Source organism: Branchiostoma floridae, chromosome 3 (genome assembly GCF_000003815.2).
Source record: "Branchiostoma floridae strain S238N-H82 chromosome 3, Bfl_VNyyK, whole genome shotgun sequence".
Lineage (NCBI taxonomy): Eukaryota > Metazoa > Chordata > Leptocardii > Amphioxiformes > Branchiostomatidae > Branchiostoma > Branchiostoma floridae.
The window spans coordinates 8,875,170-8,903,018 of record NC_049981.1 but is presented as its reverse complement, the minus strand read 5'-3'; the positions used below and the strand labels follow the sequence as shown (position 1 = coordinate 8,903,018).

The 27,849-nt window shown below is 40.9% G+C and overlaps 2 protein-coding genes across 5 annotated transcripts in view; both read left to right on the top strand.

Moving 5' to 3' along the window:
- Positions 1 to 13,192, top strand: part of LOC118412083 (anthrax toxin receptor 1-like) — a 29,820-nt gene extending 16,628 nt beyond the window's left edge. Inside the window, exons 11-19 of one of the 4 annotated variants that reach the window (XM_035814714.1) lie at positions 1,743 to 1,812; positions 2,204 to 2,285; positions 3,101 to 3,199; positions 6,990 to 7,022; positions 7,228 to 7,308; positions 8,557 to 8,679; positions 8,998 to 9,078; positions 9,422 to 9,488; positions 9,722 to 13,192. In XM_035814714.1, the coding sequence (XP_035670607.1) occupies positions 1,743 to 1,812; positions 2,204 to 2,285; positions 3,101 to 3,199; positions 6,990 to 7,022; positions 7,228 to 7,308; positions 8,557 to 8,679; positions 8,998 to 9,078; positions 9,422 to 9,451 (599 nt within the window). In that variant the 3' untranslated portion in view covers positions 9,452 to 9,488; positions 9,722 to 13,192. Of the gene's footprint in view, positions 1 to 1,742; positions 1,813 to 2,203; positions 2,286 to 3,100; positions 3,200 to 6,989; positions 7,023 to 7,227; positions 7,309 to 8,556; positions 8,680 to 8,997; positions 9,079 to 9,421 lie in introns of all 4 variants that reach the window. The other 3 variants (XM_035814712.1, XM_035814713.1, XM_035814711.1) reach the window with 3 other exon arrangements.
- A 2,069-nt stretch (positions 13,193 to 15,261) lies between these two features.
- On the top strand, positions 15,262 to 17,011 carry LOC118412203 (germ cell-specific gene 1-like protein). Its single transcript, XM_035814924.1, has one exon. The coding sequence runs from the start codon at positions 16,111 to 16,113 to the stop codon at positions 16,846 to 16,848; it is 738 nt and encodes a 245-aa protein (XP_035670817.1). The 5' UTR covers positions 15,262 to 16,110; the 3' UTR covers positions 16,849 to 17,011.
- The last annotated feature ends 10,838 nt before the right edge of the window (positions 17,012 to 27,849 follow it).

The following is a 27,849-nucleotide window of genomic DNA, read 5'->3' as shown; positions in this document are numbered from 1 at the left end:
TATGACATTGTTATTGGGAGCAAAAGAAAGATTGTGGGAGGTCGTGGGCGGATCCCGGGCAAGTCGCGCCAAAAAGAGAGGCCAGCCCGCTAAAGGTCACCAAAGCCGGCATTACGATTTGGCAAACAACTTTATGTGACATACTCAATAAAAAAAACTGTTCTCTATCTGTCCATTGTCCAATTACTGTAATTGCATTTAGGGTCGCGATGAAATACTTTGCATTAAAGGAGAAAATATTTGCAGTGGTATAAGTTCTTGGCAGCCAGTCGGAAGCCACAGAGTTCACAGCGACTCGGGTCCTACAGATGGGCATAGCAGTCGCTTTCGGCGGTGCAGTGCTTTCGTGATCATCAACTGACAGTGTCACTGATCTAACCGTATCTACGCTTTGGATACGTAGTACATTACAGTTTACTTTACTACCATTTTGTTAGCAGTCAGGACGCTGCTCTGGCCTTCTTTTTCTTCTTCTTGCTCTGGGCTGACCCGTGATCATTGACGTTAACAGTACGCAATAACGTATACAGTAACTTAGTTTTAGTTTCGACTTCAAGTTCTTGGCAGTACGATGTTTTGAGAAGACATGTACATGACCTACGTACGTAGTACAAGTACAGCACTACTGTAACACGTAAATGAATTGTGCGTTGTAACGCTGTTCATCCCATGACGATGATGTTTCTAAGATTAAGAGAGTCTCTGTACATGTACATGTGATGTAATGGAGTAGATCGCATGGCATGGAGAAATGAATGATTGCAAACTCAAAACACGTTTGTTGTCATTTCTTTACTGCAGCTTTCATAATTCCTGTAATTTTGATATCGTTATGTTTTGATTAATTGATGAATGTTTGCTAAAACGGTCTAATTACGGAATTATCATAATACATATATACATTACTCAAAAAATTAACATCAAAGGGTTTCTTTTTAATATTTAAGTCTTCTAAGACTTCTGTTGTCAATAGAAACCACAATAGCATAACATAAAATGCCGTCGTATGTATTTTAGTATCGCTTTCGATTCGACATATTGGATCATCAACCTTAAATGTCTTTACATCTTTTTCAATATATAACCCAAACATTCCATGCAAACGAACTGAAAATTTCACATGAAAATTTTTTGTCACTTCAAGAAAATACCCATCACAGATGAAATTCGAGTGAAAATAACCTGATTATACTTTTCATCATATGGTCCACCATCTTGGATTTTTACCAAGTACGTCATAACATTAGCATAAATTATGAATATCTAATTATAAACTTTGCATTGAACTGAACTGAACTGAATTATATTAGATACTAAAGATATATGAAAACTGGTGTCGTTTGGAAAAAAAAACTTTCAAACCCAAAATTAGTTAATTTTGTAAAATAAGCCTCAGAAACCCATTGCTTTGGCGTCACAAAAAATAATATGCTGTTTTTTTGCAAATTGTTGCCAATTTTTTTAGGAAAACAAACCAAGTTTCCTTGCTATACGCCAGCTATACGGCGTCAAAGTTGGGGGGCACTTTTACCAAACACACCCCCCCCAACCCCGCCCCAGTCTGGATGGGGTAAATAGTCTGTTCTCTCTATTTCACATTGCACATTTTCGACTTCAATAAGTTTCAAACGATAACAACATAAAAATCAAACGATAACAACATAAAAAACAATCAGATCATTCATAAATCCTGTGGCGCTATCTATTGATGTTCCAATTAAGAATAAGAAAGTACTCTCTAGTTTTTAGGCCGAAGGAGGTGAGAAGCGACTATCTACGCTGCCCAGCACCTAAAATTGACGAGCCCGGAAGGTATGTTCTGCCGCCTCCTTTCACACGCTGTACGGTGTACATACGCCCAGTTTCAAGTATGCCACGGTCACATTTTCAAACCGGGGCCCAGTCGGGTTGTTTATGCAAGCTGCCCGGTCGAGCCCCAGTCTGGAAATATGACCAGAGCATTACAGTTAGATACTTTAGTATCGGCTCATCAATATCCAACGTTGTAATGAGAACGTACAAAGGGATTGAAATATCCAAAATTATGCCAATAAGAAAAAGGTGCGTTTATTATGGTAAGATAATAGAAATAGTATAGCATAAGATAGTGCAGCAGTTTATATTTCGTAACATGTAATTGATTGTATTACCATTACCATTTGTAAGTGATAAGAACGTTGTATACATTTTCTGTTTTTCGTAGCTTCCTTGTTCTTCAAGTAAGCGTCAATGGGAAGACCTTCATTTCCAGCAACGTCACAATTGAAGCTCTAGATTGTACTCCGGTAAGAATGTCCTAGCAATCTAAAGAGTGACTAGGTGAGGGGATAATTGAATACACACGTATAGTCCATTTGACATTGCTATATCGTTACGTTGCTTTTCTTTTTGCGTCTCTCTTATCTATGTCACTACTCGCTTCTATGGGAACAAAATCAAAATTTCGCGGTATCATATACATGTAGACAATGTACGAGGGATGATCAGTAGCTTCTGGGCCTCACCAAGAAATAAGGTACACAACTCAAATTTCAGGGCATGATTAATCATTATCAAGTCTTTTATCAATATGAATATCCACCAAATTTCATATCATTGTGGCCATCTCTCTCTAGTTGATGTCCTCAGTAGGTAACTCACAATGGTGAACTGTGACCAGTCAGAAGAAAACCGGACATGAAAGAAAATCAGTGGACCGGATTTTGCACCGATTAGAAAATGAACGCATAAAATCGGCAGGTGTCCACACGTTGGGAGGCTTTCTGGTCCAATACAATAGCAAGAGCGATGTAGATTAGAGTTTATAGTCATTTCTACCAAGTTTCTACAAACTTGCAGAGGTAGTTAGCGTTGTTTGTGTATATGAATATACGATTTCGAAATGTCAGTATGAGTCGGATACTCCACCAGACAGATTCCTCACGTTGTAGCGAAACGGACCATTGTTTTGAGTATCAACCACTCACAATTTTTCATGGACAGTCAAGTCCAGGTCCAAGTCTGGACCCGAATAGAACCTGTACCCGACTTTTCTGTACCTGCGCCACCCCTAGGACTCATGAATAGTCAGAAATGAATGTGATGTACTGTATTTCCACAGACAGACGTGGCGGCGATCGTACTGCCATTGTTCTTCCTGCTGCTGCTGCTGGCGCTGCTGCTGCTCTGGTGGTTCTGGCAGCTGCTTTGCTGTTACGTCGTGAGTTCAACCGTTCCATTTACATCTGTTATGACAAAATATAACTAAGAAGAAAGTGTATGCATATTTGGGTTCTTTCCCTCCTAATCCCATCGTGTGTCTTCATGCATCAAGTACCTCCATCATAGGTCTAAAACCGCATCAGTTTAAAAAACAGGCAGTCCACTGTCTTTCTTAAGCTACAATCTCTCTTAATCTCCTAGTCCTGCGGCGAGCTACAATTGTGTTGTTGCACTATTGTAGTTTGAGGGGGATGCTTAGGATACGTACGTAACACTCGCGTGCGATACTCGCGGGAACGCAACTAGGTGTCGGGTGTTACGGGTCAGGGGTCAACGAACTGTTACGCAACCGGAAGTATGTCATCCCATAAGCTCTCGCAAGGTTAATTAATTAAATTATATATATATATATATATATTCATGAGCGCCATTTCGTCTGCTACACACGAGGAAGTTTTTTGTCTTGCTGTTTTGGCATAAGGCGTCGCCAAAAAGAACAAGAAACAGCCATGACTTCAAGTATCAGAGTTACCAACCTAGGATTGATGTGTTCCAAAATTTGTATTTTCCCAGAAATATCGTTGAGTGGAATTCGTTATCACCAAGCACCGTAGGGGCATCTTCTCTTCATAGCTTTCAAGAACGCTCGCAGATAGATTAATAAATAGATAAAGAAAGGAAGGTGTGACAGTGTAATATAACCAGCTGCTGCCGTGCCGCGTGCCTGCGAAGCTGGTGTGTTACGCCGAAGGGCGGTTTTACCGGCTATATAGATACACATACAGATACAGAAAGCAGCGGAGTAGCTGAGACGACGACATCTGACCAAGTTTGGCGTGCTTCGCGATGCATGGGGCTGCGATAGTGCTAAAGCAAATCGTGGGGCGGATGGAACAGATTGTGACCGTGGCCGGCATGGCTGTGGTCGGGCGAGAGGCCGTGTTCAAGACCGAGGAGGCCAGGAACCGGGTCGGGGATGCAGTCGGGGCCGAGGGGAGGGGGGCAGTTGTGCGAGGTCGGGCGCTGACCCCGCCGGGACCCCTGAACAAGTCAGAGTGATGACGTAGGCCCATCAAGAAGAGGGAATCTATTTTCTTACCTCGTTTTTATCGTTGTCATGTCCTCAGGACTCCTCAGGAACTTTGTACTGTAATCACATGTTATCTTACTAGTACTGTAGAGCTTAGTATGAGAGATTATGGACAAAATCTACCTTTTATTGATTTTTATGACTTAATGATCAATAGAATGAGTGGAAACAACTTAACATAGACTCTCAAGCAAAATAGTGACTGTAAGCTTTATTTTGATGTACAGCAAGCTTATATTCGACTTGCCAGACAGTGTCAGAAACAAGTTTATTCAATACAACAAGAATGGTGATTATACTCCATTCAGCACCAAGGACAATGTCCAATTATTACCTTACCTGTAGCAATTAATTTTTCTTACCTCCTTTGTATCGTTGTCATGTCTCCAAGACTCCTCAATAAGGGACCGTACGATATTTATCGGGCTGGTGCATTGGAAGTCTGATAAAAAAATTTTTTGATGGCCCTCCCCCCCATCTCAAAAAAATTTAACGTGACCCTCCCCCTCCACCTAAAAAAATCAACATGGCCCTCTCCCCCGACAGGCATAATTAAACGGGTAGAAAAACAACCGATAAAATAATCTTAATATAGACGTCAGGGCACAAGGGCGCCAGTGTTCTCGCCAGGATTTTTTCACAGCGTCGGGGCAGGGGTCCGGGGGCATGCCCCCCCGGGAAAATTTGGATTTTCAAACCCTCTAAAACAGAATTTCCTGCAATTTGAGAGGAAAATTATGCCCTTGAGATTGGATGCCGGTTGCCTTTTTTACTCCCGTTTTTCAGTAATCGACGTCCGCCCTCTCCCCAAAAATACGTTATAACTATAAGCTCGGGGATCAGCAGTCCGTGATCTGGCCCGGGTATTATTTGTCCAGTCATGTCTATATGAAAATTTTGGGTTTTTGATGCTTCCAAACAGGGCTCTAGCCAGTGAGTTCGTCAGCCCATGGAAAAATCCTGCCAATTTTTTTCCGGCATTGAATAAAGCCTGGGTAGCCTATTCAGTGCTAGTACACTGGTTTTCAATAGGGCCCAGTGCCGGTGCAGCCTTGAAGGAGTAGCCAGAAAAGACGTGCTGGGCGCTGCGATCGACAGTCCGTCTGGGGAGGGGGGCGTGCCGCGCCATGTGCTACGGACGCCAATGCCAGTGCACAGCCGACTCGATCGACGCTTGACAACAATATTGCGGCCCCTTTTCTGCCGCAAATTTTGTCCTTTTGAAACAAAAGAAATGTTTTAAATAAAAAATAAAGTGTATAGTTTTGGATTCTTCACATATTTACCGTGCACCGCTTTTGTAACTTAAATATTTAGGGAAACTCAGCCGAGCCGAGTGCGTCTTTCCAGAAAAAAATAAGTCCGTAGACGGAATGACGTATGCCTGGCGGGAACGCTGGTCCAGGGCAGCGCCACTTTGGGGGGGCCTAGGGGGGCGAAGCCCTCCGGAAGCTCTTGCATTTTTGGCTATTCAGAAGGCTTATTAGTTTTAGGGCCATGTGAAGATATCAAAACAAAAAATAGTATAAACAATTCTTTCAAAAAAATTAACATGGCCTTCCCCCCTTTTTAAGAAAAAATTAACATGGCCCTCCCCCCCCCTCAAAAAAATTAAAATTAACCCCCCCCCCCCCCCCCCCTAGCGCACCAGCCCACTCCCTCTGATAAATATCGTACAGTCCCTAACTTTGTACTGATGTCAAAAGTTTTTTTTACTGGTGCTGTAGAGATGATTGTGACATATTGTGGACTAATCTACTTTTGTTGCTTTTTATGACTTCATAATCATTAGAATGAGTGCAGATAAGTTAACTTAGACTCTTAAGCAAAGTAGAGACTGTAAGTTTAATTCATGGTACAGCGAGCCTATATTCCACTTGCCAGACAGTGTCAGAATGAAGTTTATTCGACACTGAAGGGATAGTGATTAGCAAGAAAAACCAGTTTAGCACCAAGGACAATGTCCAACCATTAAGTCACCCGTAGCAATACCTGTATGAATTTTTCTCACATGGGCAAGGAAATGATGTCAGAGGTCTTTAGATAGATTATAGTAAAGAAATTCACACTTGAAAAGTAGGGTATGAAAGAAGAATACAAAAGTTTAATGAAAAAGTGTTTATTGTTTTGTTGCCTAACTTAAATAAGCAATATCAAAGTAGTACCCTTTGTTTCAAAGGTGTCAGGGAACCCCAGCACTGGGAGCAAGTTTTAGTATAGAAAGCCAGTATACTGTAGAAATTGAAATTAGAACCAGCGGTGATTCTTTTGAGATTGCGGAAGGGCGCTATGAATTATCTATTGCAGAAAGACAGCTGCGGGAGACAAAACGCATTTTATTGCTAACTGTCACTTGAACGATCATGCAAGAAATGAGCTTTTGAATAGGCCTCCAAACCCCACGACAATTTCCAAACGTTTGAAACTGACGAAAAGAAAACAATATCCCACTAACCCTTCCCCAAAGTCGCTCATTATAGAAAAGTGGGACGCTTTGTTTTCCATTGTTTCCCACAAGGAAGCCAATCCCCAAAAGCTTAGATTGTAGTTCGTGGCAGATATTATTGGAATAGTCACATGTCACGATTGTTATCTTGTACTGTGTGTATACGTTTTTCTATATACTGTTTCTTGTTGCAATCAACATGCAAATAAAACTCACCATACTAAATTGTGCATATTCTTACTTGTGTTTTAGGCCATCAGTGAGAAAGAAGAAGACGCAGACGAGGTCTCAATTCATTCCCTGTCATTGACTCTCTATACTTTAAAAAATATTTCCCTCGTATCCTGAGTATAAAGTTTGATCTATTATTTCATCGTCCACTTGTCTGTGTACTCATTTGCTAAGACTGACGTTATGATCTCCAGACGTTGTTCAAAACATTCTGTGTGAAAAATGTTATCATATTGGTTTTGTATCTGTTCATGCACAGGAAGAGCCGAAACCCAAATGGCCCAAGGTTAGTGCTTCCTACTACGGAGGTAGAGGCGCTGGAGGGATGTCCCGGATGCAGGTACGTCGCAAAATATCATTGACATTGACAAGGGGACCTTTCTTTCTAAATCTGGCATCAGTTATTGCCAGAATTACTGAGATATTTCTTGTTTATGCTCTTGGATTTTACTTCAAAGAAACCCCGTGAATGGCAAGGAGATAATGTGATATGGAGTTAAGTCCAGACTTGAAATACATAAATCATCAAGAAAGCAGTTGAAATCAAACCGCATACTGAATAAAAGGTAATACAGGGAAGATGACCGATGGTCACCTTAAGTAGATTCGAGATGACCTTTCCAGTACATCATCTGGACATGTAAAGGAAAAGTTGAAAGCAAAGGTCGTTTGTAGGAATTCTGTGTGAAGGCTATGTCAAATCACCTCTATCTAGCCAGACTCGTCATTGATATTCACTGCAGATGTGAACCCCACAGAACGCTACGATGAGCACCCAGCCTGAGGGATTCTACGGTCTGCTGTAAGGACTATAATGATACCCGAAATACTACTAGTATATAAAGGTTGAGTAAGGTCAATGCAGGCACACTGCCATTACTTATTAGCTTTTACGGCTCATTGTCGACTTTAGGAAACCAGATTGGAGCTGCCTTTAAGTCTCATTAAAAGGAATACCCTAAGTGTGAAATCCAATGAGGTTAAAGAAGAGAAAACAAAGTATTCATGGGACGTATTTAACAATTGCCTTCTTTTTAAAATGATATACAAAATGGGGGTCACGCGTTCGAGAGGTGTCTCCAGCACGTTAAAGAGGTAAGGCTAGCAACTCCCAATATAAGAGCAGACGATTTAGTAATAACTGTTGGTTACACTTTAACATATGAGATGGACTAGGAAAATAACATGTTTACTGTCAACTTGTACATGCCCACGTGGCGCAAGCGGTAACGCAACCCAAATGCCTGGCCATCTGGATCGAGTTCCGCGGATCCGTGGGCCTGGGTTCGGTCCTTGATGGGCACGTTGTAATGAGATCACCATTGTCCTTTCGGATGGTGACGTAAAGCCGGCGGCCTCGTGTTCGGGGGAGCTTAGCCGTAAGCCTCAAGCGCCAAACCTTCTCAAGAACCCAACACACTCATCGAAAAGAGTAGATTGTGATAACCCGGTGTACCTGGCTGAAAATGTGTGCCGAAGCGAGACCAACCTGGAATTGCAAAATTGCCCTGATGTTATACCCGAGGGCCCTGCCTAGGGATGCGGTTACACATTTTTTAGAATTTTATCAACAATGTTCTCATTGCAGGTAGAATGGGGAGGACTGGGATCAACTGAGGCAGGAGCTAAGCTTGATCGACCAAAAGACTCTAAGATTGAAATCCCACAAGAGCCAATGCCCAAGTCCCCCACATTGTGGGAAACTATCATGGTATGCAACATCGTTTGTTCTTGAGTCTAAGTACTATTGGGGCTTTCTTTCTTTCTCCTCCTCTCTCTCTCTCTCTCTCTCTCTCTCTCTCTATATATATATATATATATAAATGTTTTATGCACACTTTTAAATAAATTGTCTAAAGAAGAGAATCGATTTTCAAGGTTAGTTGCACGAAGTTCATTTGCTATTATACGTGGTGTTGTTGATTGGTCCTTTGTATAAATTTAGCGTAAATGGGAAAAGACGACCTTTCATATCTGCATTGGCTATCTCTTCTGGTAATTGTTATGACTGATGTTCTGTGTTGTCCAGGGGAAACTACGAACATGTCGCGACTATCTACTAAAGCAGTACCACAGAGTTGACATCATGAGACCGAGGCCAGGAGACAAGGTGCTACATGTTTTCCCTTCCTTATTCTATCGAGTATGCCCAGAATACCTCATGCATTATACATGTACACCTTAGCTGTTTGCAATGTGCCAATTTAATTACCAAGAGATAAGTAGATGGCTCTTTTGGTCGAAAAAGTGACTTAAGTTTGGGCCCTCTAGCTTTTTTTGTAAATCGCAGGGGCTTTTTAGTTACAGAATTTGAAACTGACGAGGCAAAAATGAATGGTAGACTTTGGTAAAGACCGACGTAATGGTATGTAAATTATCGTATGTAACTCATATTTCAATTCTGCTAAATGGCAGGAATTTCATACCAATCACATATATAACTTTTTTTTCAGAGTTGGTGCATCGTTGTGAGAAGAACATGAGAAGAGGAAATAGCACCTTACTGTCTGGTGTATGTGGGTGAGAGAAAGTTAACCATATTTCCCTCACAAAAAAGCACTTGGTTGAGAATGAGTCAGCAAAGATTCGTCTAAGGTTTTTGACAAGTCATGAGAAGGTTGGGAAAACGTTGGGAGTAATTCACCAGTTGTTATGGTGTGGTTGGAAGTCAAATCTAACTGCTGACTTACTTCTAACCACCAGCCAACCATCAGTCTGTCCCAGCCAACCCATTCCAGACCTTCCGTCCACAGCTGATAACCAGCCAACCTCGCCGACAACCAGCCAACCACAGCCGACTTTTCCCCAACTCACTACCAGCCATAGCCTTTAACATGTCCTGTTGGACAATGTTGGAAACAGTGTTCATGATGCCACACGGGTGACACCGCAGATGAGAGAAAGCATGCCTGCGGCGTTAGACAAGGATACATGACTGATGGGTCCTACACATAGACTTCCCGATGCCCCGGCTCAGTAGTTGAGACGTTATGGATGGTATTCACGTAGCTGATGCAAAGGCAATGGCAAAATGTGACAAGAAATCGGGCTCAAAGGATTAATAAAAGACCTTTATTGTACAGTTATCATTTAACGTTAAGTACAGGTCGTAGCGATAAGGCACGCATTTTGAAATAAGACAATGGTTTCATACTAATGCATGCTAGTATAGTAGTACGACAGGTTCAACTTTCAAATCCGTCTCGCGTCTTGAAAGACAGTTGTAAACATGAAAAGATGAAATCAGAAAATTTCATTTATCCACTTGCATGAGGAATGTGATTTTTTTATTTGAATAATACATGTAATACGATTATATACAATCAAAGGGGGCATTTCTCTCGTCGGTGTATGACTTGACTTGACTTGGTATAAAGTATAGAATCCACAATAAAATGAGTCATCCTCTGTCTTGCTAAAGGTATGGTATTGGCAAGAGTTACGCCGAAAAGACAGTCACTCAAGCAACTGATTTTGGAAACGGTTATACGTTTCAACTAGCATCCACTAGTTTTCGTCAGTGACACTGAAGAAATCTTGTTGGAGAGGGTTTTAAGAGTTACTTGAAGAACCGTTGCCTGCTACATGTGAAGACAAGGCTTGTTGATTATCTCTAATGAACATTATGAATTGTACTGTAGAATCTTAACATACAGAATTTGTACAGTAAAATTAGATAGCTATACAGTTCGTGTTGAATAGACCAACCGACTTCTCATTACCATACCAACAACCACCAACGAACCCCCCCCTGGAGATCACCTTTACATATACATCATTACACCACCGTTACATATCATTACATAGAATAGGTGTTAATGGACAGACGGTTCATGACGGATGGCGTTAGATTCAAAACTAAAAAAAAGATTGATTCCAAACCAAATAGGACATTCTACAAAATGTAATAAATACAAGCACACTCAGTTCACCTGAAACGGATATCGTCGTCAGGTAGTGAGGTGACGTCTTTACAATGGTGAGCAAAAAAGAGTCCGTAGGACACAAACCTTCGTGAAATAATAAAGTGTGGGATAAGGTGTTTGACACTTTCTTTACCAGTAATAGTACACTTTTTCCAACATGTTTCCATTTATGTCCAGGTAACTGTTTATCTTAACACTTGACAGCAACTAAGGCAGTGGCCGAATCTGCTTGGAGAGTATCTAATCAGCTCCAGGCTGTAGGCGACCATCAACTCTTCTAATGGCTGCAACACACCACGGTGCCAAAAATGGTCGTGCGTCCTCAGAACTCCATAACTACTGACATGCTAAGATATAGAAAATGATTAATCTTTGAGAACACACAGACCCTGACAAAAACATTACCCCAATGTGAACAATGCTTAGGAGCAAATTCAGCTATTTTCACTCCGCTCCTCCTTGCAAAAATAGACTGTTCCAAAATTGAATTTGAAACGAGATCCCATTTGCGAATGACTCGGAACTACGGTTCTTTCATACTAGTACCATACAGTAATCACACTTTTATTTCTTGATTACAACACGCACACTGTATGCTAGTGATTCACACATTTACAAAGAAGACACCGTTGTTCTTCAAGAAAGAAAGTTTTTATTTCAAAAACGTAAATTGTGTCGTATTTTCCTCTACCGATTGAACACGTTATGAGACCCTAAACTTTGGTATTACATACCCACAGCAGACAATAGCGTGGTTTTCCTGCTTATGTACACAAGGCATGGCTCTCGTTCTTGCCTCGGACCATCAGAGAGTAGAATGGACTTGAGCCTGGTGTGACGGAGGCGGAGTCTCTCTCCCAGTTCAAAACTTAGCTGGGCAGGACCCTGCTGCATTGAGCCACCCCCACACGTCTTGTATATATGTAAATATATGTTCTATTAAATCACTTAACTCACTTGTCCTGTCCTTTGCACACACAAAATCAGTTTGTTTTCATTTCCCTTAGCGTTTTTCCTTTATTTTCCCTTGTCTATTTGTACTGGGCACTTGCGTTGTAAATAACTCATGGGCAATCTGCCGTTGATCTCTAAAATTAGAGGCTTGGCAGTACAAAAGAAGAAGAAGACAAGGGCAGTTGCTGTACTTATTCAAGATTGTCACAAGTATTATCAATCATCATACAAACAGATATTGCTAAACAAAATCTCTTTACCAAAATATGCTTATCAGAACTGTCCTACTCAGCCGTTTTCAGTGAAGTGTATGTTTGTAAAACCCAATTGGATAGCATGGCTGCACTGTGCCACTGCAATGACATTATCAGAACAAATACATATAAAGTTATGTACATTGTATTCAGACAAGAAGGATCACATACTGTTTTTATACTTATGATTAGCTAATACATATGTATTGATGAACAAAGCTAATTAGTCACTGTATATTTATTTACACCAAGTCTGTTTTGTAAATCTTAATGTATTGTAGTTTTAGAGCTTAATACCTGAGCACGGGAGGCACAATTATACAGTTCGGTCAGAACACCACCTAAAAACATCCATAAAATCATTTTAAACGTAGCTATAAAAAAAACAACATAAAAAGACGGGTCTGGGTATTAGCACACTCTACGTTTGTGCCAAATTTCAAGTCATTTGGTTCAGGAACGACGAAGAGGAATCACTTTAAAGATCGCGACAGGAGAAAGAAAGAAAGAAGAAACATTACGAACATAATAGTTTCACTCCCTAGCGTACCTACGGTAAGCGGAGTGAAAATAAATATGCGCAGCTTAACGTTACATGTCTCTTCAAGACCATGAAGATCCGCCATCCCGTTGAGATACTCTTTCAAGGTTTTAAACAAAATCGGCCCCTGCAGTAAAAAATATACTTTAGAGGTGGGAAACCTACATCCACTTACTCTCCATCTCATCTATCTGCCACTCAAAAATCATAATCATAGTATGTTCAGAACATAAGATATAAAAATCAGAAGTTTCCGCTGCAGTACCAAATAAGGTCTTGCCATTTCCAGGTATTTCAGGCCCTACCCACTACAAGATATATGCAAGAAAAATACATACATGAGGGGTTTAGCTCTATCAAAAATAATTTAAAACTGTCTTTTCTTAACAAATCAGTTTCAGTTCAGTCATACATCTGGTGACACTATGAAGTCCCTCAAGATGACTCTGTCGTGCATGACAGACAGGAGGTCCCTTTCTTGGAGACAATCCTCCTCCTCGATCAACCTCCTAAGGGTCAGGGATGTTATGAGCAAGAAACATACCTTTATTATATAAATAACTTTGAAACTCGCAAAGCAATAAGTAAACTCATTTAAGAATACTACATTATATCGCCTGACCAAAGGTTCTGTCCATTCTGTCCAAAGCATATTAAAGATGAATTTCACTTTATAATGGAATGTTATAGATATGCTATTTTACGTAATTAGTTATTCACATGTCTCGAATCAAGTACAATAGTTTTCAAGAGACTCGATGCTACAAAAAGATTTGTATATATCTTAAGATGTCACAGCTCCCACAGTGCAAAAATAGTCAAATATATTGCTTTGTTATTAGAAAGAATACTGAAACTAATGATTAGTCTACTACATAGCAACACTATATCACAGAATTATGTTAGCCCTTGTTGTTGTGTTAACTATAGGATGTTAAACTTTATTCTACACCTCTATTTGTACTTTGTGTAATAGCTGTTGCCATACATTGTACCATGTACAATTGTCGTGCGAAAAGTTCTTGATATCGGATATCAAAACTATGCATCTGCATCTAGGCCGTCTCTAGTTTTCGTGTTGACAGACAGACACTGACACACGAACGCTACCGAAAACATATCCTTTTTGGTGAACGTTATTTCATGCAAGATTTTTGTGCAGCAGATTATACACGTCCAACTTCATTGCAACTAACACGAACCTATGAAAAATAATTAAGGATCATATGAGTAGACCAAATCGTTTCGCGAACTATTTCTAGATAACTTCAGATTCCTTTCGCCTTCAGGGTCCATTAAAGTCAACCATGTATATGTTAAGGCAGTGGTGGAGTGTGATAGTAATGCTTTTGGTAATCCTAAATAACCCCAACACATCCATCAACACACACCACACGATATGATCGGCTACTGCCTGGCTTTTTTCGCTCGTAGATGGGGGAATTAACGCGGACCTTAATCCAGTGCGCACGTCGCGTACTCTAAGTGCATTGGCTCCCAGCATCATTTACAAAATTAACAACTGGAAAGATAACGTTTGGTAGTTACGTCTTTTCTTCGCCTAAATGACGTACTTCAGCAAGATGGAATCGCGGTAGGGCACTAGTAATTACAACGGAGAGCACAGAATGGCAAGGACTTGGAGCTCAGGTACTGGTATATGATTCGTCGGTGAAAACGCGTACATGCAATCTAAAATGTACCATTTGACATTTGCTCTTTACACTTTCTTTCTTTGCCAAATACGCAATTTGAATGTGCATTAAATATACGATAACTGAGTTTGCATCTAAAATTGTCTTCATTCATAGTTAGGGTATCAAAGATCAGTTTCTTCCAGATCACTTCAGTGTTACTGACGAAGGATAGTGGATTCTATCCGAAACGTCTGACCGTTTCCAAAACCATATCCAGTTGCTTGAGTAACTACTTTTTGGCGATAGTTTAGACCTTTGATAGCCACACAGGAGGGTAAGGAGAACAACCTGTAGGCAAGTTATCGACATTAAGGATTTCAGATGTTTGTAAAGTTACCGGTTCCCAGATTAAAATGTTCAAAAGCGGTTGAGTTCTCTGTGTCTGTAGCAGGGATATTTTACAGCGAGAGGTTGCTAGCCCGTCCTCTTTAACGTTCCCCATCTAACATGTTTCTATCAAGCGTCTCCTAAATTATGATTCAGCAGTAATTCTGGCCTCTCGTTTGACGTGTGTAGGACTTTGTTGAAAATATAGATCAAAGGTAAATCATCCGTCAAAGTCATAAACAGCACAGATTCAATCATACAGACTTGCTGCAGGCTAACAGATGTGCGCTGCATTCCTCACTAGCACTGCCGTATTACCAGGATCAAGGCTGTATCATTGTCCATCGGCAAATGGGCAATGATACAGCCTAGACACAATATTACAAAAAAGGGAACATCTCGCCTCCATCGATCTGTGACTAACAATTTCACACACCTTAGATTTTGTCTGGAGGGTTTGGAACACCCCTTGCATATGTACATGTACGGTTTCAATAGGTATACATTTTGCTGTAGGTAGACATGGAACTTAACGTATATTTTGATATGTGACAACATGTATCTTATCAAGTAATGCCTAAGGGAAGTCTGGATGAATCTTAAGATAATATGAAAATAAGAAAATATAGCCTGATTTCTCCAGACATTTATTAGTACTTATGAGATTCATGATGCAAAATGCTGCACTAATGTTTTGTTACATGACACAAAGACGTTAAAGTGACCCATGATACTAAATTGTCAGATGAAAATAAACAGATTAAAATCCAGCCCAAATACATGCTAATACCTTTTTGATTCCGAATAAGTCTGCTATTCTAGAACCTATTTGACCTACACGTGCCATGGTGTCCATCATGTGTGCCAGCTTATATCAACATGATAACTTATCAATTTGTCTTTTTTATTGTCGCTTCGCCTGCAGAAAAAAAACATAGTAGGCTGCCGTAGTGGGGGACATAACAGAATCCAAAATCTTCTTTTTATCGTACAAACGTATGCAAATCATCTATAATATGTTTTTTTCTAACCGTGGCGGCACATTTCCATATGCTTCTGAGATGTTGATTTAGACGGCCGACGACTGAAGCTATCTTATAAGGCTGGGGACGTGCCCTGGAGCAAAGGAAGAAAGTATTACAAGAGATGTATGTTCTGGCACTTTGTGTCACATGGTGAGTAAGAAATGCTCCAATCCTGGCCTTACATACCCCCGCTATACATCTATGGGTTAATCAGTGTTGGAGATGTACAGGGAGACTAGCGGAGGTGCTGTGCGTGGGTGAGTGGGTATTAGCCCACCTGCCGTTTTATTACCTTAAAGCTGGCGGATTTACCTTACTCATGTCGCTTGGAGCAAGAGGACAAGAGCCTCTGAGAAGGTAATCCTCATTTCAGTCAATGTAGGTCAATCAGCAGGCGGCCGAGCACACCGACGTGGACATGTGTGGGGTGAGAATGGTGACATCGCGCGCATGCTGCCCGTGCCTGGCTTTCCTTTTGTCGTTGACGACCATAGGCCTTACCATCACAGCCTTCGTGACGTCGAATTGGACAGAAGGAACGGAGAAGGTCAGAGGGTCAGTGGAGGACTACACCCGCAAGATAAACGGGTCCAAAATACAAATCAGCCACTGGAAACTCTACATAACATTTCACTGCGGGTACTGGACCCTCTGTCGGGAGAGTAGGATAAGAGGACAAGAAGAACGGTGCGACTCGTTCATCCAGCGACTTCCCCGTGCCGAGGTGCCCAAGTTCATTGGTGCCATTGCAGCCGAGTGTGGGTCCATTTGTCTTCTGTTAATAGGACTGTTTTGCCAAATGGGTAGTTGTTGTTCCTCTCAGCCGTCCATGCACCGCGTCGCGGCCCTGATGTCCGTAACATCAGGGTTAGTCTCCTTCCTCGGCAGAATCTTCTTCATCATCGTCCTCAACCGGAACGTGGAAAGCGACGGAGACATCTGGAGACCCGTGGACTGGTGGTACGGCTGGTCCTTCAAGATCGGATGGCTTGCCTTTCTCTGCGACATGATGTCTTCGATCGCAAGTTTGCAGGCGTTCAACACTACCACAGCGGAGATCAACCAGGCTAAGCGAAGGGCTCAAGTGAAGAAAATGGAGGAGATCATAGATCTACAACTCATCGCCAGTAGACCAACCGTTGAGACAAGATGTTAAGTATCCCCGTATTCTATTGCTACTAAGAACTCTCATATCATCAATATCACGACAGAAAAGACCAGAAGAAAACGAATCATGTAAGGCCCCAGTAAGTAAATTTTATGGATGACATCCTCTGCAGGCTGCAAAAATAGTGCGATAGGGCGAAAAAAAAACAAGATTGGTGAAAAAAAACAAGATGGCTACATTTTCAAAAATAGGCACCATAAAGTTGTGATGAATGTTGTGGTAACAAGAATCAAAGGGACAAAACATGGTATCAGAGCCAACAAGGCATTCATTCATGTATTCAAGACATGTACTCGTGTGGTAAAAGTGACACTAGTGTGGTAGACTGGCATCACCAACAAAGTTGGTAACCACACTCATGGCTTCCATATTGGTGTCACTTTTACAACTATCCAATAAGTTTCATTTCTACAACTACAGCCCTGGGTACTTCGCAAGTGTCACTTCTACAAGTACAATTATTAGGCTATAATACAACATGTTTGCTTATTTTGGTACTTTATCGTCATGTTGACCATCCCTATAGAAGAAAAAAAATCTTTTTTTTTTCTGAAATCAGGCGAAAATTAATGCGCGCGCTGATGTCATCCATAAAATTTACCTACTGTGGCCTAATTAGCAGTTATCCTGACTTAAGTTAAAACTACAATGTCCAGAAAGTGACTTTAGCAAATTATAAATAGCAACTAATGTTAGTTAAATGACATGTTCCGTTAAAAAGAGAAATGTATTGCTAATTTTGTGTCAAATACCTAAGCATTTCAAAAATTCAACAAAACGCTGCAAACTTGAAGATAATTGAAGATATAATCGATGTAACTATTAGCTTTATACATAGTTATGTTATTCAGATTGAAACGTTGCTCTGCAGACAGAAGCTAACTTTGTCACATTTCCCCATAGATATTCTGGGTTCAAACAAAGTCGGTTGAAGAGATTTAAGTATTACTGCCAGTATGGATAATTCACAGTAGGTACGGAAAATAAAGCAAAAACGACGTGGAACATGGTACCTGTATCTATAACTATATCAAAACCAGACTGGGTATCACAGAGGTCCTGTTTCTTTCATAGAAAATGATAAATCTTCACCTCATGAACTGCCTTCAGCAAGCGGTCCGATTTGTTCAAAACGCCATTTTCGTTTATACATAGGGAAAGAGCTAATTTAATTTCAATGGGAAGAAATATCAGCACTTGACCAATGCCTGGTCGCTGGTTTTCTTCTCCGCCTGTTTGACGCTGTGGGCGCATGATTTATACTGAGGTCTGTGGTGAATAATTGTGTCAGGGGGACATATTGTCACTGGAGTCTTTCTCCCTCTAGTGCAGACCACTTCAACATAGACTCTGCAAATATTCCACATAAGTGACATAAAAGTAGTAGGCAAAACATATTAAAACAAGCGAATGTTTTCTAGCATTCGTGTGATTTTGAAACGGGGAACGAAGAACGTAATGTCGTATTCCATATTATAGGGTAAGTAACGTCATATGTATTTTTGATATCCACAGGGCACTTACAAGTTTCAGATGCTTATTCTGTTTTATTGCTGGCCAAATATTTTTCAGATGGGCATAACCTGATATGCCTATCTCTCATGCTATAGTGATACATCATTTTCAACAATACAAAAATTCTAGCACTAGCATTGGGGCAGTTAGGTCAAAACAATTGCTATGTTACAGTACCATTGGTTAATTGTTTACGACAATCAGTAGAATAATCTGATTCCCCACGAGGCCTTAAGACCACATAAGCATCTTCCCTCACCCGCAATAGGATTGTATTGATTATACTCGATGGCTCGGGCACTCTACTTGATTGGACACGTTGATCCCAACGGATTAATTCGATTTTTTAATCAACTGAATCATCTGTGTTGTTTGATTGTTCCGATGCACTTTTAATGGTTCTCAACATAGGATGCCATTGGTCGAAACAAGTGATAGACATGGGAGTTTGGAGAAGCTTGGGACTTCGAAGTGGCCTTTAGCAACCATGAAACAATATATACCAAACCTTACCTTTATATTGTGAAGATGCGAGAACAAAAATGTTGTGCCAAAGATTAAAGTTACACGTCGTTAAGCGGCCCACATGTTGATATATTCGTTTGTTCATGTTCCATAACAGCTGGACGTTACGTACCGTAGGTAGAGGCAGCTTAGGCCATGTTGATTCGATTCTATCGATGACTATCTCTGGGAACCCGAAACCTGATGTGAGCGTGCCATTAGAAACAAATAGTGTGGCCAAAAAAGGTGCCTTCATTATGAAATCTAAGTGGACAGGTTTGGGCAAAGACGAGACACACAGAATATGATATGCCGACCAATATATTCTTCTTTCTGTTCTTTGACGTCTTCTTTTTTTTTACTTCGGAATAGAGATATGTACTACGAAATTGGTACCCGTTTTCTGATATTTTTGTAGCAATTAACTGCTTATATTTGCTCATTTTGCATCTGTTTATACGAGTTACATTATGGTAATGTTTCTGCAAAATGGACGAAAGTTGATGCGCACACAAATGCCATCCGTATCATCAACGGTGTTGAGGGTTGTCTGCCAATGGAATGGGACTGATGACAAAGAGGCAGAGATTTTGATTATAAGTAGCAGTATTAGACGTGATACAGTGGCATACATTTAGACTGCGACACGAGGACCGACGACAGATGTGCATGATCTGGCGTCATATTGCGGTAACGTGTAGGGCGTTTGGCCCAGAACCCAGAGGTCCTGGGGTGAGTCTCCGGAGATGCAAATGACGTTGAGACCGTCACTTAGGCTTCGTTTAGATATGCCCTTCGGATAGGACGTAAAATGGAGGCCAGTGTTTGGGGAGAGCCACACCTCGGGCATGTCAATAAACCAACTATACCCATCGAAAAGAGTTGAGATCTATCCCTATTATATGAAATCAAATTAATCAGATGCATATCAGTCCAGATATGCAGCCTGGACTCATGGTGCGTTGCGCCTTGAGGCGGTTTGCCGGCTATGAAATACAAACAAATAATCACTGAAAATAAGAAGTGCGAGCAACATTACTCTCCAAGCAGAGGTTCCCTCCGACTGTGTTTTGACGTAATTTACACATTTCTTCGTGTTCAGCGACACCTAAAACACGTAAAGAAAGAAGTCGGAGCCGAACATCTACTAGGAGAGTCGGGCAATATGTCACATTTGCACTAATGACTTAATGGAATAGAATACCTTAATGACAAGATGTAAGAACATGTCTTAATTCAAGCAGAATATCTTACACGTATCAGTCGACGTCATTAAGTCCATGCTGATCTTTTTTTCCCTTTTCTTCGCATGGTTATCATCTGGGGGATGAAACATGAAGTTTGCTTTGTCAGAATGAATACTTCAGATGCGGAACAGCGACTACAAAAACAATTTTGCGCCAGAGACGGCAGAAGATCTCCTTCTCAGAGTTGATTAGAAGCGCTAATTTCACGGCCCAGTATGTTCTTGGCTAAGGTGTGTATCAGGTATACGGGTAACATAAACTGAGCCACATCAAGTGCTTCAATAGTCCGTTAAGCTAAGACGTAAGGAAGAAACACATTCAGGATTCAATCTACTCGTATGATCCAATCTGGGCCCGGAGGTCCTATGTTTGAGTACTGTCATGCTACCGATCTTGTGCCAATTTCTTCACTCCACACCAAGTGTCAAATTGGTACCAGACATCGCTTTTGGAAGTAAAAGACAATGGGAGGAGGGGGTTGGGCTCCATATCCCAATACCATGCCCAAGACACAGTGATATGGGATTAGCTTTAACGTTACCTTATCAAGCTTGTTGTTATGCATATGTGTCACCTTTAGCAACTTGAGTGCAGTGCTACACTGTTCATGTTTGTCCCAAACCCTATATATGAAAAGAAATTATCTGGTAACAATGCAGTGCCCAGACCAAATCTGTGACAACATGGGGTTAATCTTTCAATGACAAAGCCAGATTAAATATGATCACTGAATCACATCCAGCGGAATTATAACGAATGTGCCTAATTGAAGTTTACAGAATTGATATCATCAACTAGAAAGGTAACATTTGCAAGTAGATACAGAAGCTTACCTTTACATGGTTTATCCTAGCATTTCTACCTGGAAGGGTAAATTGACATAGGATAAGTCAAGAATGGACAAATGAATTGTAATAATGTAAATGAATTGTTTTTGATCTGTAACGTTATGTATCTTGAATCTTGTTCCAAAAAGGGTTTCTCATCACTCATCATCATCTCATATCAGTCCCATAGCTACCAGACACAGGGGCAGTCTGTAATTCTATTTTGCAAGGTGACCTGTCTGTCCACAAAAGGTCTCCACTTCTGACGGTCGTCAACAGGGTTCACTCTAGGACATTTAGCGTGGGGAAGGTGGTCGTCTAGGGGGAGGGTCTAGAATTTTTTTTTCGGCTTGGGGGAGGGCCAAGGAGAACTTTCTTGGCTTTGAGAGAGAGCCATAAAAACTTGGTTTCCTTTAAAGTATACATATATGTAAAAATAAAGCTTTGAAGCACTCGGGAAATTCATAAGTCTCAGACCTGGTTCAGACAGTGCACGCGCCGCGAACATAAGAATTGGCAATTTTCCTCCAATGTTTTGGAAATCTGTACCCAGCATTTTCGCTCCATATGCTAATACGCGCGCGCTTTATGCTAAACGTCTAAACCCTGACTCCCGCTAACGCGAGCCCGACGTGTTCTCTTTATACGCAGTTTGGCGTTGACGGGGACTCCCGCTGAGCCTACGTACGTACGGTTCGGAGTGGACGGGAGAAAATTTGACGATAACGGGAGTACGTTAACGGGAACTCTCTTTACACGGGGCTCCCGCTAACGCAGCCCCGCTAACGCCAGTCCCGCTAACGCGAAAAACGTAATGTAAAGTGGGCCTTAGTTACATTTTGCGATAAGTTCCGTCATTGTTGACGGACAAACTCGGCGCGCAAATATGGACAAATTTTGCAAAAAATCTCTGGAAAATCAGCGGATGGTGCTGACTTAGATGACAATTCCTAGCGCCTGCCGGCGGCGAGAGAGAAGCGACCGGTACGGTCGGTGCCACTCCCCCTACTGTTCTGCATAGTGATAGCGCTGACTTCTTTGTTGTCATTTCCCCCCGATTAACTGTCAGTTGTTGCTGCCACAGAAGTAAAAAAAATCGAAAAACATGTGTATTCATGTGTATGGATACAAACGTATTTTTGTTGCATATTTTAGTACGTTGTAATATATATTTGTATCTTCTTGGAGTACATGAAGAACAGTTAACATATTGTGTCACAAAATGGGATCTAAGTAAAGCTTAACTCACGAGTATATGGGAAATGGTGTTTCAATGGTGAAAGCACGCCGAATGATAGTTAGCCTAGGCTCCGGCTGTTTTTGAAGTTTTTTAGTCGTTTTACTAGGCTATCTATTTTGTACCGCGGACAAACCTCTGTGCCGTCAAAAAAAATCTAACCTCTGCTTGGAGAGTAACTCAATAAGTTACTAATGCAACTGGATATGGCTTTGGAAACGGTCAAATGTTTCAGTAGCATCGACCCGCTGTCCTTCGTCACTGACAGTGAGCAAGATCTGTTGAAGGTTGATAACCTAAAGTTATGAATTGATATGCTAATAAGTTGGAGACAAAGGAAGCTGTACTTGTGTTTATTGATTTCCGTGAGGTTTTAGATTCTATTGATCGCAACAAATTGTTCTTAATTTTAGATGCTTATGGTATTCCATCAGATGTTGTCAGCGCAGTTAAAGCCATGTATGTAGACACTTCTGCTGTAGTAGTTACCCCTGATGGAGAGACGGATCCATTCAGAATCAATACTTGTGTTTTGCAGGGGGACCCCCTTGCCCCATATCTCTTTATTATATGTTTGGATTGTGCAATGCGGACATCACAGACACAGACGGTCTCACCCTGCACCGCCGCCGTAGTCGTCGCTACCCGGCGGAGACCCTTCCTGACCTTGATTCTGCAGATGAAATTGCTCTTCTTGAAGACTCCAGCTAATTTGCCCAAGACCTTCTTTACAGCAAAGTCGAAGCAGCATGTCAAACTATTGGACTGTACATCAATGCATAAAAAACTACAGTTCCACGACCCCATACCTTCGCCAAATGATTCTATCTTTTGCAACTGCTGTATTAATTGTGTTTGTCATTAATTATGCAAATGAGAGCCTCATTTGCACAAACCATATTACTTGATTATGTCCTCCAGCAAACAACAGACGCACGCAATCTATTTTAAGAAAGAAGGCTTTTATCGCATTTTCTGATACTCTATGCAAATGAGGACCTCATTTACATAATTAATGTTAAACGATGTTCACCTGTACATAACTTCCAAATGCTACAAGTGAGTAGTTACCGTCATTTACCACACTAACATTATAGCATTTTCTCATTAATTATGCAAATTAGGTCTTTATTTAGCATAATATATATCTATCAATATTCTTCTCTTTCTTAGTTACAAATGTCACATGTTGCAATGGTCTTATAATGGAACTGAGCGTGTTTAGACAACTTCTCAATTAATTATGCAAATTATCTTGCAATTTGCATAACCAATATGTAATTATATGAAGCATCACATAAGCTATTCACATACCAAAAAACATAACAATCCGTCAACACCTTCTTGAGTTATTCCCTTTCAATGTCTGACACTAAACCTGCTCTGCAGTTCCACAACAAGCCGCTAGGGCGTCCAAACCTACACCACTTACTTTCAGTATCAAGACCTGTCTAGCACTTCAAATTCATAGTCACAGCATGTCCAGAACTCGAGATATCAAACCATAAAGTTCCGCTGCAGTACCCAAAATCTAACCGTTTCCAGGTCTCATCAAGACCTACCCACATACCGAATATCAATACAATCCATCCAGGCGTTATCGGTGGTCTTCTACAAACACACATATATACACACAAACGCTACCCAAAATAAAACCTTCTTGGCGAAGGTAACTAAATTCATTCATTTAAATCCCACATCTATAGATCAGCTCTATGCCTCTGATGGGTCCGTAATCGAGAAGGTTACTAATTGTAAATATCTGGGGAGCTACACTGATGTGAAACATGACATGGAAGTTAGAATTGGCCAAGCATGGAGTGCCATACATGCGCTCCAAAAAAGTTGGAAAAGAAACAAAAACTGGAGTATTCCAATGTTGTATTATCTCAATTCTACTTTATGGCTGTGAGTCTTGGACAACGAACAATTCTCTGACCAGGAAACTGGATGGTTCCTTCACCATGATGCTACGTGCTGTATACAACAAACCTTGGTGGGAACACACAACAAACAAAGAACTGTATGGGACTCTTCCATCCATTTCAACCGAAGTCAGGCTGGACATGTTGTTCGACATGGCGAACCAGCCGGTAAACTGTTTTTTTCCCCAGAAGCAAATAGCAGAAGAGGACGTCCATACCTCACGCTAAAGGACATTAATGAAAGATATAAACCAATGGAAGAAAAATTATGTGAATGCTTCAACTTGTTAAAATCAAGTATGAATATGTATGTATGTATGTATGGTTATACAGACCTCCATTAGTGACTGATATGTCACTATTCGTCCTGGAGTCCGGGTGATTTGTAGAGAATCACCAATTCTAGGCGGAAGGATTTTGCACCATTGCACACCGCACCATCGCACGTGTGGGGGTCCTTTAACATGCTTTGGGTATGGCTCTCCCCAGAAACGGGACCTCCATTTCACGTCCTATCCGAGGGACGGCCCTAGCCGAAGCTAAGTACTCATTTTCACTTGTGTAAAGTGAGGAAAGTCGTGTAAAGTGCCTTTCCCAATGGCACAAGATCGGCAAAATCATATTCCGTTGCTTTAGCAACTGCTGGTTGGCGAGTCTTATCATCTGACCTATGAGTGACAGCAATTTATTTGAATTTGCACAATTAATGTAAATCTTTAATCTTTAATAATTAGTTCAACTGCAAAGATTATGTTTATATCATAGCTTTCTTCCTGAGAGGTCGGCCAAGGCAGTCGTATGCTATTAACTCACGCACAAAGACATTGCCTCAATGAAAGGCGGTCCTACGAGCAGAGGACATATCGCCCCAGGGACTATTGCTCACGTGTACAGGAACTCACGAGGAACACAGAGCTTGGAAGTTTTGATATATGTCAATATGGCGGTAGAATGACAGTAGAATAGCCATGATGGATTGTCTAAAGTGTAGGGAACGCAACTGGCTCAGCCGGATGTCGCCAGGAAACAGCTGGGCTCGGATTGATAAGGTTAGCATAGCACAATACCGCGCGTTTGCGAGTAATTTGGTAAATATGTCAAAGGCGATTCCACCACCATTGTAATCCATTAGTAGGGCAAGCTGGCTTTGGATTAGGTAGGTAGGTAGGCTTTGGATTTGTTTCTCTTAGCTACCAATATATCACAAATCTGAAACTTTCACATCTATCATGTAGATCATTCTCTTCTTTGCATAATAATCTTTATTGCAAATTCGTGCCCGAGGGCTAATTGCATACAAAGTAAAGCAGTTGATGTAGATGTTTCAATCCGTTTAGTCAAATACTGGCTACGACTCAGACAATTGAACATTTCTTCACATCCGTTACAAGTAGACGCACTTCTGTCACAACAATATTTACCAGAGAATAGTCGCAGGAAAAATTGGATTCATCATGTAAAAGGGAATACTTAACAAAAGCGGCTACTCATACATCTGGAATACAGACATCGTAGACAACGGCTATTCCTGTACATTGTTAAGGAGAAGATTGAATGACATTTACATTCAAAGTTTCTTCCATAAGTTATCCGTAGGGCGCTCAGCAATATCTAAGTTAAGAATTAGTTCGCACCCATTAGAAATAGAGAGAGGAAGATATAAAAAGCTACCTGCTCATGAAAGAATTTGTAAGCAGTGCACAACGAATGCAGTCGAAAATGAAACACATTTCATCTGTGAATGTCCCCGATTCGATGCTGAAAGAAACACACTGTTTGAAAGAGTGTTTCACTTTTTTCCGTATGCAGTAGGAGATGAATTGTCCAACATGTTCATATATTAAGGGGTTGGCCGACTTAAGCAAGAAGATTGATTTTTGTTGGTCGGTAAGGTGATACAAGCTTGGGAAAGTTTTGCAGATTTTAAGGAAAAGTTTATTTCTTTCGGAACTGTAATGTGAACATTGACAAATGAAATGTAGTTCATCTTCTACTGCTTTCCCTGAACAATATTTACATGTTCTCTCGTTAGCGTACAGGTATAATAAGTATCTGTTTAACCGCTCATAAATATAAACAAGTGACCGTAGGTAACATACTCTGTGACCTAATTATGGTTTATGTCGGTTGTGATGTTTTTTGTGGTGTATGACTTGGTGTTTATATCGCATACAGAACACATCACATCAGCTTATACCAAAAACTAAAGCTAACATACTTATCACTGCCGAATTCAAAACACAGTTCTGTACGCATTAACAGCGAAATCAGCGTCTCAATCGAACGACACAAAATGAAAACAACAACACAGCTTCACAATGGAAGAGACGCACACTACTGTAAATGCAGAAATGTTCGCGGTGGATTAATGCTCGCGGTTTTCGCGTTGGCCATTTTACCGCGAATTTAAAACCACCGCGAACATTTTCCCAGGGCTTTAAGATACTATAGTGCAGGGTGCTACCGCAAAAGTAAAACCACCGCGAAAAGCCTTTTTCCCGCTACCGCGAAATTAAATCCCTGCGACTTAAATGCATTTACAGTATTTCAAAAAGTGGGTCAATGACAGCTGTGGACATAATATAACCCCATATCTGCTTGGAGATAAGTAATTGGCAAACCCCGTCGTCTATAGGCCAGCTGTTCCACAATACCAGGGAAATAGGGGTGATTTCTCAAATTATTACATCGATAATGAAAACAGCTACCGCGAAAAAAAAAAGATCCCAAGGATTAAACACGATCTAACCATAAAATGCATATGACTATCAACCGCGCAAAATGTTAACAGTATGCTATATCAAACCAACCTCAGTACTGGAAACGCAAAGCCCGAACGAGATGGCATATTCCTACGAGGACAACATCTGCTTGACGGTATCCAATTACCACAACAATTTAGGCGCGATCATAAGGAAGACCTGAACCACTATACCGGACGGCGTAGGGGTGAAAACTGAAATTATTACATTCATAATAAAAACAGCTACGGCGAAAAATAAGAATGTGCATCATTTCCCAACGGAGTACAGACGACATGCCAATCCACATGCGATTGCGGCATGCGGAACATAGAGATATAGGTGCGAACACACAAAGTGATTACATTGAACTCCTTCCATTCAATGACTATTAAATCCTACGTAGGGACAGGTTCTCTATGAACCCTGGTAAAAGAGGTAGAGGGGTTCTTCTGGCGCTGTCTCATAACTAGAAAGCCAGGCGTCTGTGTGAGTTCGAGCCTTTATCTAGAAGAATCCTTGTATGTACTATAAGCTCGAATTTCACTCAGAAATTGTAATCATGATATATTATATATATAGAGCGCCCAATCACGATATCAATGTCTTTTCAAGTGACCTGAAATTCACACTGGAAATTGTTTCCAGAAAAGTTCCGGATTTCATTGTAATGGGGGACTTCAACCTGCCCGGGGTTGATTGGACGTCTTTGGAGACAAAGATTGATCGGTTAATACGAGGGGTGATCAATAAGTCCTCGGCCTCATCCAGAAATGATAAGCACAACTCAGATTTCGAAGCACAACTTCACAGTAGCCTTTTATCAATATCATCCAAATTTCAAATCATTGCAGTAATAACTTTCCAGGCATTCGTTTTTTGAAAATTAGAAGGTAAGTGGCGAGAAAAACAAGGGTGAATTATGATCAGACGAGTGGGTCAACTCTTTTTCATTAACTAAAGACATTGTCAAAATATTTGTCAAATTATTAA

Bases quoted from the DNA above. Each gene is read 5' to 3' on its own strand.
- LOC118412203 (XM_035814924.1), top strand. From the start codon at position 16,111: ATGTGTGGGGTGAGAATGGTGACATCGCGCGCATGCTGCCCGTGCCTG.